Source organism: Arachis ipaensis, chromosome B06 (assembly GCF_000816755.2).
Source record: "Arachis ipaensis cultivar K30076 chromosome B06, Araip1.1, whole genome shotgun sequence".
NCBI classification, from domain to species: domain Eukaryota; kingdom Viridiplantae; phylum Streptophyta; class Magnoliopsida; order Fabales; family Fabaceae; genus Arachis; species Arachis ipaensis.
The window spans coordinates 121,055,655-121,071,950 of NC_029790.2; the positions used below are offsets into that span (position 1 = coordinate 121,055,655).

The 16,296-nt window shown below is 37.8% G+C and overlaps 1 protein-coding gene across 1 annotated transcript; it reads right to left on the reverse strand.

Moving 5' to 3' along the window:
• On the reverse strand, positions 11,442-12,603 carry LOC107647433. Its single transcript, XM_016351508.1, has 2 exons — positions 11,850-12,603; positions 11,442-11,746 (listed from the first exon to the last, which is right to left on the reverse strand). The coding sequence occupies exons 1-2, from the start codon at positions 12,601-12,603 to the stop codon at positions 11,442-11,444; spliced, it is 1,059 nt and encodes a 352-aa protein (XP_016206994.1).

Here is a 16,296-nt window from a genome sequence, read left to right on the forward strand (position 1 = left end):
AAATAATATAGTTATGTTAAAATTTAAATTTTTTAAATTTTTTAAAATTATATTTTTTATTATTGCTTAATTTATCAGCCCAACTACATATCCAAGTATTTTGTATCCAAGTCTAATCAAGCAGGCCCAAACTCAACAAAAACTGCTTTCATTACGCTAGTGTGTACACACGTGCGTTTCAATAACCCTTCTTCTTCTTCTTCTTCTTCTTCTTCTTCTTCTTCTTCTTCTTCTTCTTCTTCTTCTTCTTCTTCTTCTTCGTGTGCTTTCTCTCAATTGTCATTCTTTTATTGTTGCTGTTGTTGCTGCATTTTTTCTTTTTCTCCTTTTAATTTGATGTGTTTTTATTGATGATTGAGTCTTTTTGACTGCTTGTTCAAAGCTGACCTAATTGAATGGAAGGAGTGGAATCTAATGCCATTGAATAAATTAATAATGAATAATTTCATTTTTATTTGCTAACAAATTTGGTCAATACTTATCAACAGCAGCAAGTGAACCTCAATTAGCATATAAATGAACAAAAATTAGTTCAGATTTGAACAAATAGTAAAAAAGACTCAATCATTAATAAAAACATATTGAATTCATTTTTAGATCCAAATGAACCTCAATTAAACTTAGAAATGAACCAAAATTACTTAAGGAATAAAAAATTTGGTCAATACTTATCAGCAGCTTCAAGTGAATCTTAATTAACACATAAATGGATTGAAATAAACTAAGAAATGAATCGAAATTATTTAATGATGGCATCAAAGAAAATCAGAACCAATAAAAATGTAAGCAAAAAATATTGGTGGTATTAGTGATGACGATAACGAAAAAGAAGAAGAAGAAGAAATGTTGATGTTATTGGTGATAATGATAACGAAAAAGGAAAAGAAAAATAAGAACACGCAACATTGGGGAAGAAGAATCTGCGTGCGTGAATTTGGAAGAAGAATAAGAAGAAGACAGAGGAGGAGGAGGAGAAGGAGAAGGAGAAGAAAACAGAGAAGGAGAAGGAGAAGAAAACGGAGAAGGATAAGGAGAAGGAGAAAGAGACGCGTAATTTGAAAAGTTGTTATAACAACTTGGTTAGTTTTGGTTAAGTATTTTGCTTGGATGTAGAGTTTTATTGTTAATTTATATGGTAGAACTCAATAATTAAAAAAATGATTTGTGGGATTACTTGTTGAATCTTAATATCTTAATATAGTTTTTTAAAATAAATACTATATTTATTTAGTGAGATATAAAAGATTAAAACATTTAAAATAATTACTATATTTATTTAGTGAAATCTAAAATATTAAAACTTTTAGTATATAACTAGTTTTAATATTTTGGATTTTACTAAATGAATATAGTAGTTATTTTAAATGTTTTAATCTTTTAAATCTTAATATCTTAATATAGTTTTTTTTTTTAAATAAATACTATATTTATTTAGTGAGATATAAAAGATTAAAATATTTAAAATAACTACTATATTTTTTTACATGTCAAGTGACAAGTGGCATGTTAGGAGATATGAGAATAAATCCTATCACTTCTGGTCCTGAGATTTCTGTGAGATTTCTGTGCTTGAAAAAAAAATCTGGGACTTATCGACCAAATAATAGGTCTGGTATTGGATGTAGCTTTCCCTCCAGGAAAGATGCCAAATATTTACAACGCTCCAGTAGTAAAGGGTCGGGACATTGTTGATCAACAAATTAACGTGACTTGTGAAATACAGTAAGTATTAGAAAATAATCGAGTTAGAGCTGTAGCTATGAGCGCTATAGATGGTCTAATGAGAGAAATGGAAGTGATTGATATGGGAGCTCCCCTAAATGTTCCAGTGGGCGGAGCAACTCTAGCACTAACTTGACATGTCAATCAATTATCTTTTGATACGTGGCATTAACCTACTATGTCATCATGCCACGTGGTATTTAACGTGACACGTCATTATCTAACTAACGAAATGACCAATTTGACTTACGTTTTATCTTTTAAGGATTAATATGACTAAAAAAATTATTTGAGAACTAATTTAAAAAATAAGTGATCTTTCAAAAATGAATTTGACTATTAACCTTTTCTTTTCATTTGGTTTTAAATATTTTTTTTTAGATTTTGAATGTTTCTTTTTATTTAGTTTTGGGCTTTTTTTTTTATTTGTTTATAGCTCAATTAATAATTAACTATTGTTGATTGTGATGGTAATCAGTGGCTAAGAGAATGGGGTTGAATCTTAACCCCTTTTTGTTGAATATTAATTTCTGATTTTTCAAAAGAACTTCAGGAGATTTTTCTGCTTTTGTCTTGTGCTGTGTTGAGAGACACTTTTGTTTTGTCTCGTGCCAAGTTGAGAGACATTTTTGTTTTTGTCTCCTGATTAACAGAAACAGAGAAAGGAGTAGAAAAGAAGAATTGACACCAGATATATCTTGGTTCAGCCACTAGGTACAATGTGGCCTACATCTAGTCTCCATCACAACAACGATGGAATTTCATTATCTCTTTTTTAATATTACAAACACCTTTTCCCTAGGATCTACCCAATCCTATCTGGGACAAGTCAAGATTCTAACCCAACCTGAACTTGACTAGGACTCAAACCTAGCTTTCAACTGCAAAGTGCTAACCCAACTTATAAGGGAATCTCCTCAAGATCATGACAACAAAACAGAAATACATACAAAGAATTTCTGAGATAACTATGGCTTTTTCTTTAACTCTCTGCCTTTTTTCACTCATTGGTTTTTTCTTACAAAACCTCACATTTTGTCTTTTACCAATGAAATACAGACAAACTAAATTGAGAAAAAAAAATATTCAATGAAAGTCATGAAGGAGAAGAATAAACAACTCAAAGAGTTATGGGAACCCAAATGTGTGCTCTAACTCCTTGATCTCAACCCTTTAGCCATTCACCCTTATTAAAGAAGGGGAAGCTTTCAAGGTTGAAATCGGTTCAACCAACCTAGCAACTTCTTCTCCAACATAGACTAAGTCACGGTTTGAACAAAAGGAAGAGAGCGAAAAAACTGAAACTACATGCATGTACCTCTTTCAACCTCTTTCATCCATTTTCTTCAATCTTGGCCATTGATCTTGACTTTAGTCCCAAGAATTAATTCTAACCATTGATGAGCGTCTGACCCAGGTTGACTTCAAGCTTCCTATTTTTGCTTCTTCCCTACTTGAGACTTAGAAGCTATCTTCTTCACAAAAATAGAAATGAATCTTTGATGTGCCTTTAAGATAGATTTGCTTCATGACCCGAGGCCTTTCTTTCCTTCCATGGTAACAAAATCTTAAAACCTTTTTTCAAATCTTTTCTTCTGTAGCAACAATCTTTCTTAGCTTCACTTTTCTTCTATCTTCTTCTCTGATAGATAGATGTGATCGAAGGAGAGAGGAGAGAGAAGAGAGAATAGCTTTCGTATGGAGCTTGTGACCTTTGGTCATAACCAACTTCTGTGCATTCTATTTTCTTTCTTTTTTTCTTTCTTGGAAGATGATAGACGTGACCGAAAGAGAGAGATGAGAGAGTAGAGACAAAGCTTTCAATGCACATTAAATTGAATTAAATTGAGAGTTTCGATTACCAAGGATGTAATTAATTGAATTGAAATATGGATTCCAGTAACCAAAAAAGAGAGTCACTAGTGAAACTTTTGGTTACTTGAAAGGTTGTCTTGTGATCACCAAATGACTTCCTTCAAACCTTTGAGCCACTTATTTCTTACTTTATTTTATCATGGGCTTTAAAAGGATTTGGGCCAATTTGATTTTCTTTCTTTTAATGTTCAGCCATTCTTTTTGAATTAAAATGATGCAGGAGTGAATTTGTTTATTGATCAAATTAGACTTGTTATAACTTTGGCCCTTTATTAAAAACTAAGTTACTTCTTGCACACTTGAACAAAAATCATCAAACAACCTATTAAAAATTATTAAATAAAACACTTAATAATAATTTTAATAATTTCTTAATTTACATTTTAATAATGTTTGATCATCATTTCAATTTTCCAAATTCAACAGATTGATATCCTAATTAGTAGTCAATTTTAGTCTCATCTCGTTAGCAACTATTATTTTGATGTGGCAAACAAATCATATGGTACGAGCCAAAATTTAGTTGGTTAAGTAGTTAGTTTAGCTATATTTTTAAATAAATATTAGAAATTTAAATTTTGTATTGTGTATATAATAATTTATTGGTCAATAACAGATTCCTAAATAAAATTTAGATTCATGACAGATTAGTTATTGAAATTTTGGAATATGAAATATTGTAGGCAACAAAAAAATATATAAAACTAAAGATAAATAAAAAGACAATGATTTAAATTAAATAAAAAAAATTTTCTATTTTTTATTTAGTTTTTTAATACAATGAAAAGTGATTTATTTAATTTCCCTTGCACATACCACAATATTTTGAAAACACTAAATTTTTACTTAAAAAATGTCTAAAAAAAGGGAACAAGTTGCCAAGTGTTGGGGTTTAAATATCTCTCAATTAGGTTTCTATTATCTAGTCCTATGATGAAAATTAAAGACTGAACTGCAGTTAGGCTTGAAATATTAAAAGGTTATGAACCAATTTTTTACACATCGAAATAAAATCTAAAATATTGAAGTAAATTTGGTTCTAGAAAACACATGCGAACTTCAATACTAACATACCGCAAATTACATTTTGGACTGCCCATAATTACTAATTGATTTCCTGACCTATTTTTTATGCATATTTTGATTATTTTCAATGAGCGGTTTAGCTAAAGTACCCAAAACTTTCTCTAATCCTCCTAGCTGTTGCTCTCATGATAGGACTCACCAACAAGCTGCAATTCTCATCTTGCATTGCCAAGCTTGTATCATTTTTTCATTTTCAAAAAGATTCGTCTTCAAATTTATATTCATAACAAAAAAGAAATGTCAAAAATCTTACAAAATAGAAGAAACATTATACTCATAAAAAAAATCTATCTTATAAACATTATTGTCAATCTTCTCAGATACTTAGAAGGGGTCATCTTCCTTGGGAATTGGGATCAAGCTTAGATTTGCTTTGGTGAGAAAATATTTCTTTACACAAATGAACCAACACCCAATCAATGGGTTTAAATACAAACTTAATACCGGCCTTTATTATCTTGCTTAGTAGCCAACTAATTTCTCTTTTCAATAAAAACAGCTAAATTATTAAAATCATACACAAATTTAAAAGAAAAAAATTCTATAAAAGAATGCAAAGTCATTTTAGAAACAAATTTAAAAAAAAAAACAAATAACCTTAAATTCTCGCTAACAACATGTAGCAAAGTCCATTCCATGTCAAGTCCATTTTGTGCATGCAGGAAGTGAAATACCTGCTACCTTCTTTTCGTGTGCTCCCTTAAATTTCGTCATCTTTTTTTATCCCTTGCACCTCCTGTTTCGTGCCTGCTTTCAACAACGGTACTCCATTTTATGAGTGATTTAGATTATTTTTTCATTAGGTGTTTATTATTTTAGAAAAAAAAATACACCATTAATTATTTTTAAATTAAGACATTAAGACTCACAAATAATAAATGTTACAAATTTAAAAGTAATTAAAGTATCACTTTATTATTTTATTAGTATTGTTATTTTAGAGAATATTTTTTAATTTTTTTTTTGTTATTTATTAAAAAAAATCTAATTTTCTATATATCTATTTATCATAGTTATTGATTCGTCCTGGCTCTGGGGTGGCCGAGCTTAGCGACTCCGAGCAAACAGCCGTCGGAGAGGAAGAGCTATACGTTGGCCTGGATCGAACACCGCGGCGGAAATACCTGCAAAAGATACTCCGACGCTCAAGTTAGTGATAATCTCGAGTGAGAGTGATTAAGTAAATATAAAGACTGAGAATAGAACCTGACTTAGCCGAGAATATTAGCTCGGCTTTATAGGAGTTGTTCTATCTGTTTTACTAGGGATCAGTCCTAGTTTGTAGGTTAGTTATGATATTCAGTTTTGGTGATTAGGTTTGCTGAACACGTTTCTTATTTTCAAATGGGTGAGGCCGTTTCTGTCTGCTCTCACGCCGAGCTTATCGGGCAGCTGGCGTGAGGCCGATTTTATCTGCTCACGTGCCAAACTTTTTGGGCGGCCGAGGATAAGGGTGACGTATCATAGCCCCCAAGCTTGCCTTGGTTTGGACATGACCAAGGCGAGATTTCAAACCAAGAGTATCGCAATCCTCGGTCGCTGAGTTTGTTGTCGCATATACTCCTTACAGCCCCCAAGCTCGGCTTGGTTCTGTGAAGAAGTCAGAGCGTTTTGAGTGGCTTCGTGTTTCGCGCCATTATGACATGATTGATGTGAAACCGCCCCATTTCTCTAGGCACCCCTGTCCATTGGATTTTGTAGTGGGTTTAATGCTTCTCTTTTTTTAACAATTTGGATTAAATGCTGTGGTAACCATTTGTGTTTGGTGGGGGGTTATCTGTAGTTTTCGTTTCTTCTTTCCCTCATACTTCTCTGTTTCGAAAAAGAAAAAAGTTTGTGTCTTCTACCTGACTGAGAATGAGTAAGAAAGGTCAGTGTTAACTCCTCCTCAATTTTCTTGTTTTTACTTTTCTGTCTTTCTGCTTCGTTCTTCGTGATGAAGAACTGTAATGTGGGTGACTTGTATGGTTGGGTGGATGCTAGGGTGAAAGAGTATGTCTCCCAGTTTGATGATGAGGAATCAGTGAGGTTGCTGGGTTCGGATTCCTGGGTCAGGGAGGGTAGTGGTGTTAGGATAGAGTTATTACCTTGTGAGAGAGGTGATCGAGTGTGCAACCGACTTAACGATTGGTCTTTCTTTTTCATGTATAGTTGTCTGTTTACTGAGTTGGGTGTGAGACTTCCCTTTACCGAATTCGAGTGTGGGGTGTTGTATTGGTTGAATTGTGCCCCCAACCCAACTTCACCCTAACTCCTGGGGTTTTGTCCGGGCCTTCGAAATTTTGATGGAGCTGTTGGAGCATCCGCCATCTTTGAGGCTGTTTTTCTCTTTATTTCAAGCGAAAGGGGTGAATAGGGGTTTGTGGGTAAACCTTAGTAGTTATCCCCGTCGTGCTGTGTTTGATCTATATAAGTCTTTGTTTAAGGATTTTAAGTCCATGTTTGTGAGGGTTAGGAGCGATCCCGAGGATTTCCCATTTTACTTGAACGAGCATTTAGTCGAGAGATTTCCTTTATTTTGGTGTGCCGAGTCGTATCAAGCATTGGACGTAGATGATAGGCTTCCTGACGATGATATCGTGATGGATTTTTTGTTTAAGTCCTTGGGTCCGAAAGGTTTATTGTCGGTTGCCGAGATGTTGAAATGGGATACTAATAGGCAGGCTGTATATGATCACATAGGTAATTTGTTTTACTATGCTTGTTCCCTATTTATGTTTTGTTCTGTTGTTCCTTACTTTGGTTATTTCTGATTTGCAGCCGAGAAAGCTCCTGCCATCACCACGGCGGGTTTGAAGCTTTTCTTCAATCAACGCAAGAAAGGGGAGAAAGAGGTTTCATCTAACGTTGGGAAAGGTCCTGCTGCTTTGGTTCAATATGGCCCTGGGCAGAAGCATAAGAGGAAGAGAGGGCAAGGTCAGGGTAACCTTGCCGAGGTTTTAGAAGGTAAGGGGGAGTCGTCTATGATTCTGCAGATGGTTGAGTCTGCATATGAATCACAAAAGAGGCTCCATGGGTATGACGAGAATGAGCATGCTAGATCTCTGTGGGCAAAGTTGTATCCTTTTAGTACCATGGCTGATGAACTTTGTTGCTTCTCGGATGACATGAAGATGATTGACGAGGTTGGCCGAGCTGGTGTTAGCCGATTTCTTCAGGTACAGGTTTTGTTGTAGTGTTTGTAAATTTTTGTTGTTGTCACCTATTTACTTGTTTTCTTTTTCGTAGGTGATCGGTGCTCGGATTGTTGCCATTGGTCGGGCATAGCAGCTTTCCTTGGATCGGGAAGAGAAAGAGGCCTCTCGTGTAGAGGAGCTGTTTGGAATCATCCAGGAGAAGGACAAAAAAATTGCTGAGCTCTCTGCTTCCATGGAGAAGAAAGAGCTGGAATTGGCTGATGAGAAGAAACTGCAGAAGGCCTCGTCTAAAAAGTTGAAGGTCATGGGGTCCGAGAATGATCAGCTCTCTGCTCGGATCAAAGAATTGGAAGGCGGGATTTATGAGGCTTTTGCTCAAGGTTTTGACCGTGCTGTTTCCCAGGTCAAGGTGCTATACCCGGAAGCTGATCCTTCGAAGCTTGACGTTATGAAGGTGGTCGTGAATGGTGAGCTTGTGGATGACGAGGCTCTTGCTGGAAGTGAGAGCGAGGGATCCAGCATGGGGGATAAGGCAAATTAGGCCTTGTTAGTTTACTCTTCTTATTTTGTAGGTTTTGTACATGGTGTATTGGGTTTTAAACTTGTGACTGTTTTGGCTTTGTTGAACAATCCCGAGTATTATTCTCGGTAGTGATATTTTGGGTTCCGAGTATGTAGCTCAGCTTGACGATGACTTGTTTAGTTTTATAAAATATGATATTTTCATGAAGTTATCATAATGATATATTGTGTTGCGATAACAATTGCGTGTATGTATCGAAGATAGCTGAAGCCATTTCTTGTCTGATCAGATTGTTAATAAGGAGAGCGGTGGCTCTGATATAGGGCTTATGGTGGAGTGAGCCCTTAGGATTCGCTTGGATAACTTGGTGTTTGTTTTATTTGTTTGTATTTCTCTGAGTAATATGCTCGGCATGCGCATGTTGACTTCCGAGTATGTAGCTCGGATTTATTTTGAATGTTTATTGATTGGTATATGGTAACTGTCAAGATAAAAAAATGTTTTGATTTGTAATGTAAGGTACATTGTTGTGATGATTTGTGGCGTCCGGCCTCGTTAAAACCCTCTCCGAGTAAAACCCATTTGTTTTTGGGAAAAAACCTTCGAAGGGGAAAAAGAGTACCATCATTCGCATATTTACAGTATGTGTTATGATTGGTATTCCTTTAGTGAGGAGACATTCCATGTTCCTGGGAGTTGATCTCCTTTAAGGCTTCCTAGCTTGTAATCCCCCTTTCCAAGGTTCTGGAGAACTCGAAAAGGTCTCTCCCAATTTGCCGCCAACTTGCCATGTACTGGAGGTTTCCGAGCTTCTTCTGTCCATCTGAGTACGAGGTCTCTTTCATTGAAGGATCTACGAATTACTCTTTTATTGTGTCTTCGCTCTATGTACTATTTTCTGGCTCGCTGCTTTATGGCCAAGATGTCTCTTTCTTCTTCCACAAGATCGAGCTCGGCTGTTCGAGCTTGCAAGTTATTCGACTGATCATAAAGCTCGGTCCTTAGTGTTGGGACGCTGACCTCTACTGGGATCAATGCCTCAGCACCATATACTAGTTTGAAGGGAGTTTCTCCTGTAGTAGATTGGATGCTGGTATTATAGCTCCATAGGATTTCTGGAATGAGGTCGGCCCATTCCCCTTTAGCTTCGCCGAGCTTTTTCTTCAAGCCCTGTAAGATAATTCTGTTAGCTGATTCAACTTGCCCATTAGTTTGTGGGTGCTCGACTGAGCTGAAGTGATGTTTGATGTTAAAATTTGTTAAAAAGGTAGCGAGCTTATGGTCGGTAAATTGTCTCCCGTTATCCGAGATTATTTCTCTTGGGATACCGTATCTACATATAATGTTTTTCCATAAGAAAGATCGCACTTTCTCTGCCGTTATATGTGCTAGTGGTTGTGCTTCTATCCACTTAGAGAAATAGTCTATTGATACTAAAAGGAATTTTACCTAGCCTGGCGCTTTCGGAAAGGGTCCGAGGATATCCAATCCCCACCTATCGAAAGGCCAGCTTACCTCTATGGTGTGGAGCTCCTCGGCCGGGGTCTCTAAGAGGGTGGCATGCTTTTGACAATTATCGCATGCTTTGACTTTAGAGATGCAGTCCCTTTTTATCGTCGGCCAATAGTATCATGTTCGCAATATTTTTGCAGCCAATGCTCGGCCGCCGATGTGATTTCCACAGACCCCCTCGTGTGTTTCTGCTATAACATCTTCGGCTTCCTCCTTGCTGATGCATTTGAGGAGTGGTTGGGAGTGTCCTCGCTTATACAGGGTATTTCCGAGTACTGTATAGAAACTCGCTCTTCTTTAGAAGAGCGGCAAGTTCGGTTCCTCGTTTGGTATGGCACCTGTGTTGATGTAATTGAGAAAAGGTGTTCTCCAGTCTGGTACCTGCATGATGCTTAAGATTGTGTCCTGCTCAAAGCTCGGTTTGTCGAGTGTTAGTTGTGACAAGGCTGGTGTGTTTTCCGCTTGCCTTGTTGTGGCTAACTTGGATAACACATCGGCCCTAGTGTTTTGTTCTCGGTTTACATGAATAATATTAAATTTATTAAACTTTGAAATGAGATCCTTTGTTATGAGCCAATATTTCTCTAACAAAGGATCTTTACCTGGTATTCGCCCTTGATTTGATGTACTACAAGTGATGAGTCGCAGTAGACTGTTATCTGGGGTATTCGGAGTTGCTGGGCGAGCTTTAGTCCTGCTAGCAAAGCTTCATACTCTGCTTGGTTGTTACTTGCATTGAAGCGGAATTGTAGTGATTGCTCGGCTATCACTTTCTCCCCTTCTTTTATCAGTACCCCGGCTCCACTTCCTTCTCTGTTTGATGCACCATCTACATGTATACTCCAATTGGCCGCTGTATGTGGTGTCTCATTGGACATTTCCGACACGAAGTCGGCGAGCACTTGTGACTTCAGAGCCTTTCTCGATTCGTATTGAATGTCGAACTCGGATAGTTCGATTGACCACTTTATTAGTCGTCCTGCGAGCTCGGGTCTGGTTAATATCTGCCTTAGTGGTTGGTCCGTTCGCACTATGATTGTGTGGCTTTGAAAGTAATGTCGCAGCCTTCTTGCCGTGGTGACTAGTGCTAGCGCTAGCTGTTCTATCTTCGGATACCTTGTTTCTGTTGGTTGTAATACTTTGCTAATGAAGTATACTGGGTTTTGTTGTTTTTCTGTTTCCATCACTAGGACTGAGCTTATGGCATGGTTAGATACTGATAAATACAAATACAACGGCTTACCTGCCTCTGGTCTCTGGAGTATTGGAGGTGATGTTAAGAGCTATTTAAGTTCTGTAAAGGAACTTTCACATTCGTCCGTCCATGCAAATTTCTTGCCCTTAGAGAATGTCTTGAAGAAATGGTAAGATCGGTTTGCCACTGCGGGTAGGAAACATGATAGGGCGGCTATTCTGCCTGCTAATTGTTGGACTTCTTTTACCGTTTTTGGGCTCGTCATGGTCAGCACTGCATCGCATTTCTCTGGGTTGGCCTCTATACCTCGTGAGGTTAGTATGAAGCCAAGAAATTTTCCACCTTGGACTCCGAAAGCACATTTGTCTGGATTGAGCCTCATGTTATATGCTCAGAGTTGGTTGAAGATCTCTATCAAGTCATCACAGTGTGACCCTTGCGCAGGCGTTTTTGCCACCATATCATCTACATAGACTTTCATGTTCCTTCCTATCTGTTGTTGGAATACTTTGTCCATTAATCTTTGGTATGTCGCACCTGCATTCTTTAAGCCAAAAGGCATTACCTTGTAACAAAAATTTCCATGTTCTGTTATGAAAGCTGTTTTGCTTTGGTCTTCTGGGTGTATCAAAATCTGGTTATAACCAGAGTATGCATCCATAAAACTCAAGGCTTTGAAACCAGAAGCGCTATCAACTAATTTGTCAATGCAAGGTAATGGATATGCATCTTTAGGGCAAGCTTTGTTTAGATTTGTAAAATCGACGCACATGCGCCATTTACCTAAACTTTTCCTTACCATTACCACTTAGCCATGTGGTGAAGCGAATTTCTCTGATAAAACCTGCGTTGAGGAGCTTCTTGGTCTCTTCAAGTACTGCTTGTTTTTTCTCTTCTCCGAGGTTTCTCTTCTTTTGTGCCACTGGTCGGACTGTTTTGTCAATTGCTAATTTGTGGCAGATGACTTCCGGGCTTATTCCTGGCATGTCGTCTGGTGTCCATGCGAATAGGTCGGCGTTCTGGCCCAGTATGTGTACAAGTCTTACTCGTTCATTTCCTTCTAGTTCTTCTCCGATGTGTGTGTATTGCTCTTCATCTGCTGTTAGTGTTAATTTGTGAAGGTTGTCCATTGGCCGAGGTCTTTCGCCGAGATCTTCTCTCGGGTCGAGATCGGCTAACATTGTGATGTCAGCCGAGCTATGTATGGATTGGACCTGGGGCCGAGTTGTCTCCTTCGTATGGGCTTGCTTTAGACAAGCATTGTAGCACTGCCGAGCTTCTTGATGGTTGGCGTACATTGTAGCTATCTTGTTTTCCTGCACTATAAACTTAACACACATGTGTAATGTGGACACCACCGCTCTGAATATATTCAAGGCGGGTCTCCCGATTATAATATTATAAGGGCTATAATAATCTACTATTAGGTATTGAATATCAATGGATTTTGACATAGGGATCTCTCCCATTGTATTCCTCAGCCATATATGTCCCATGATGGGGACTCTTTCTCCGGAGAAGCCAATTAGTTCTCCCGAGGAGGGCTGTATCATTTTTTATGATAATTGCATCTTTTTAAAGGTAGAATAAAATAAGACATCAGCGCTACTACTGGGTCCAACAGTGTTTTCCTTACCAATAGCTCTCCGACCTGGATGGAAATCACCACTGGGTCGTCAAGGTTAGGGCTTGCCGAAGTCTAATTGATTGAAGGATATTGTGACACCTGGGTCTTCTTCCTTCTTTGGCTGCAGAGTTCCGTCAATTGCCAGCATCGCCCTATAACTTCGCTTTCTGGCCGAGCTTGTTTCACCTCCGCCTGCGTATCCTCCTGATATGTGGCTGATGATGCCCCTTGGTGGATCAGGGGTTGTCTGCTCTTTTTTGTTCTTGTCTGTCACTGTTTGTTTGTTCTCCTCCTTGTCCGAGCTTGCTCTTCTGGCTTTCTGGCTCTCGACGTATTTGTCGAGAAGTCCTTGTCGCGCCAGTCTTTCTAGGAGGTCTTTTGCGATAATGCAGTCGTCCATCGTGTGGCCGAACTTCTGATGGAAGGCGCAATGCTTGCTCCTATCCACAAACCTTTGGTCTTGGTAGTTTCTTGCCCGGGCTGGCGGCTTCACGATTTTGGCATTCAGAATCTCTTTTATGATGTTCTCTCTCTTGGTATTGAATTTGGTATACGTGTTGTATTTTGGTGTGAGCTTGAAAGGCTTCTTTGTATCCTTGTTGCCTGGTGATCAGAAAGCTTTTTCCTCATCCCTCCTTTGTGGTTGTCTGTCCGGCTTTTGGGCCTGCGGAGTTCTTCGATCTCCATTTGACCTACAGCCCTCTCTCGGAACTCCTCAAGTGTTTTTGGTTTTGTTATCGCAATGGTTTCTCGGAATTTGCCTGGTTGGAGGCCGGCCTTGAGGGCTTGGAGGTGGACAGCCGGATCTAAGTCTTGGATCTCCATGGTAGCCTCGAAAAACCTGGTCATGTAATTCTTTAAGCTCTCATGTTGGCCTTGTTTGATTGTGCCTAGGTAGTCTGATCCATGGACATAAATTCTTGATGCAGCAAAATAGTCAATAAAGGATCTCGCCAGTTCCTCAAAGGAGGAAATCGAACCTGCAGACAGTTTAGAAAACCACAGTAATACAGCACCATCAAGATAAGTAGGAAAAGCCCGGCAAAGCACAGGCTCATTGTTAGCGCCGTTAAAGAACATCATGGATTGAAACTTTTTGATATGAGCTCGGGGGTCATCGAACCCCTTGTACGGTTCCAGCGCTGTAGGTAACACAAAGTTTTTCGGCATCTGGAACTTAGTGATCTCCTCAGAAAAAGGGTTCTCGAGGGTGAACTTCTCCTTTGGTGGAGTGATGTTCAGGGGATCTGTATTGCCCTGCGCCGAGCTCTTAGAGCTTTCTCCCTCGTGCTTTCCAATGGACAGTTCAGCTATCCTCCGTACCTCCGCTTGGAGTTCGGCGATCTGAGCTAGGAGCTCTGCCTGTATGGGTTGGGGGTTCTCATTGTCAGCCATGTCCGAGGATAGGGAATCCTGCAAAATAAGGTAAAATACTAAGAATAGATGGTGAGGTCAGATATATTCCGGCCCCACAGTGGGCGCCAAGTGATTCGTCCTGGCTCTGGGGTGGCCGAGCTTAGCGACTCCGAGCAAACAGCCGTCGGAGAGGAAGAGCTATATGTTGGCCTGGATCGAACACCGCAGCGGGAATACCTGCAAAAGATACTCCGACGCTCAAGTTAGTGATAATCTCGAGTGAGAGTGATTAAGTAAATATGAAGACTGAGAATAGAACCTGACTTAGCCGAGAATATTAGCTCGGCTTTATAGGAGTTGTTCTATCCGTTTTACTAGGGATCAGTCCTAGTTTGTAGGTTAGTTATGATATTCAGTTTTGGTGATTAGGTTTGCTGAGCACGTTTCTTATTTTCAAATGGGTGAGGTTGTTTCTGTCTGCTCTCGCGCCGAGCTTATCGGGCAGCTGGCGTGAGGCCGATTTTATCTGCTCACGTGCCGAGCTTTTCGGGCGGCCGAGGATAAGGGTGACGTATCAGTTATAAAAATCTGTTTAAATCAATCTATTGAACCAAAAATCGATAAACAAGACAGTTCGAACCACAAGGATATATAATTGCCATTTTTAATACCAGTATTGAATAAAAAAAATAACAAAAAAATAAATAGTCGAACTCAGCCAAAATCCGACCTGATATTTTAGTTTTTAATAAATTTTAATCGTCAAATAAGTTATCAAACTTTTATTCTGTTAAGTAAATCAATTCGTACATCGGATTTCTTCTCAATTTTACTATGGGACGGATATATAGATTTTAAAAAATTTTAGGGTTGATATATCTTTATTAAATAACGACAACACTATTGATTTGTCTAATTTTTTAATTGTTTTTCACATTCAAATAATTTTAACATTTAAATTTATTCAAATGATTTAGGGTCAGTTTGGGTAAACACCATAATTAAGTTTATTTTAAAAAAATAGCTTAAACAATAAATGACTATATTAAAAGTAGCTTATAAATAAGTTATTTTATATTTGGAATTTTAGTTCTAAAAGTGCTTATTTTATAAAAATGTAATAAAAAGTAATAATATTATGAGAAAAGTCATTTTTTTTAACTTCTCTATAAGCTCCTAAATAGCTTCTTAAAAAGCTGCAATTTTGTTTTGAAAATTGCATCCGATATTAATACTACTACTTTTCATAAGTCAAAAGTTCAAAAAAGTTACTTTTGAAGCTTCCCAAACGGGCTTTAGAGCCACGCGCTTCTTCTTCGTCTTCTTCTTTTTTTTCGTGCTTGTTTCAAATTCACGTATACATTCTTCTTCTTCTTCTTCCCTCGCACTTGTTTCAAATTCACACATACATTTTTCTTCTTCTTCTTCATCCATGATGCTACATCTTTTCCTTCTTCTTCTTCTCCTCTTTTTTTTTATTATTTTTCACTTTCGTTATCGTTATCACCACCACCACCACCTCCTCTTCCTCCTCTTCTTTCTTTTTATTTTCTCATTTTTTGTTTATGATTCAATTTTTATTTGTACGTTTGTTTTCGAATTGAGTTTGTGTGTCGCAATCAATAAATAATTTCGTTTCATCCTGTATTTAAATAAAGGTGCATTTAGTCTGTACTTGTTTTGAAACAAGTTTATATTTTGAATTTAATTTTTGGTTTATTCTGAATATAATTTCGGTTCATTTCTGAGTGAATTATTTTGTTCTTTGCTTGTTTTGAAATGAGTTTATATTCTGAATTTAATTTTCGGTTCATTCTAAATATAATTTCGATTCATTTCTTTTTTGCACAATTCAAAACTCTTTCTCCCCACCTTCTACTGCTTCTTCACCAGGGAGAGAAAGAGGAACAGAGAAGAAAAATACAGTAGCAACAACAACAAAAGAATGACGATAAGGAGAAAACACGTGAAGAAGAAGGAACACAAAAAAGAAGGAGGAGGAGGAATGCGAAGAAGAAGGCGAAGACACTCCGTGTGTAAACGAGTGTGAGAAGAAGAAGATGAAGAAGAAGAAGCTCTGTGCTTAAACGAGCGTGAAAAGAAGAAGAAGCAACAACAACAAAAGAATGACGATAAAGAGAAAATACGTGAAGAAGAAGGAACGTGAAAAAGAAGGAGAAGGAGGAACGCAAAGAAGAAGGGAAGACACTCCGTGTGTAAACAAGTGTGAGAAGAAAAAGACGCTCTGTACGTAAAACAGCGT

Coding starts and splice junctions, on each gene's coding strand:
- LOC107647433 (XM_016351508.1), bottom strand. CDS start 12,603: ATGATACAGCCCTCCTCGGGAGAACTAATTGGCTTCTCCGGAGAAAGA. Junction 11,747..11,849: donor CACATGGCTAAGTGGTAATG/GTAAGGAAAAGT, acceptor TTGACAAATTAG/TTGATAGCGCTTCTGGTTTC.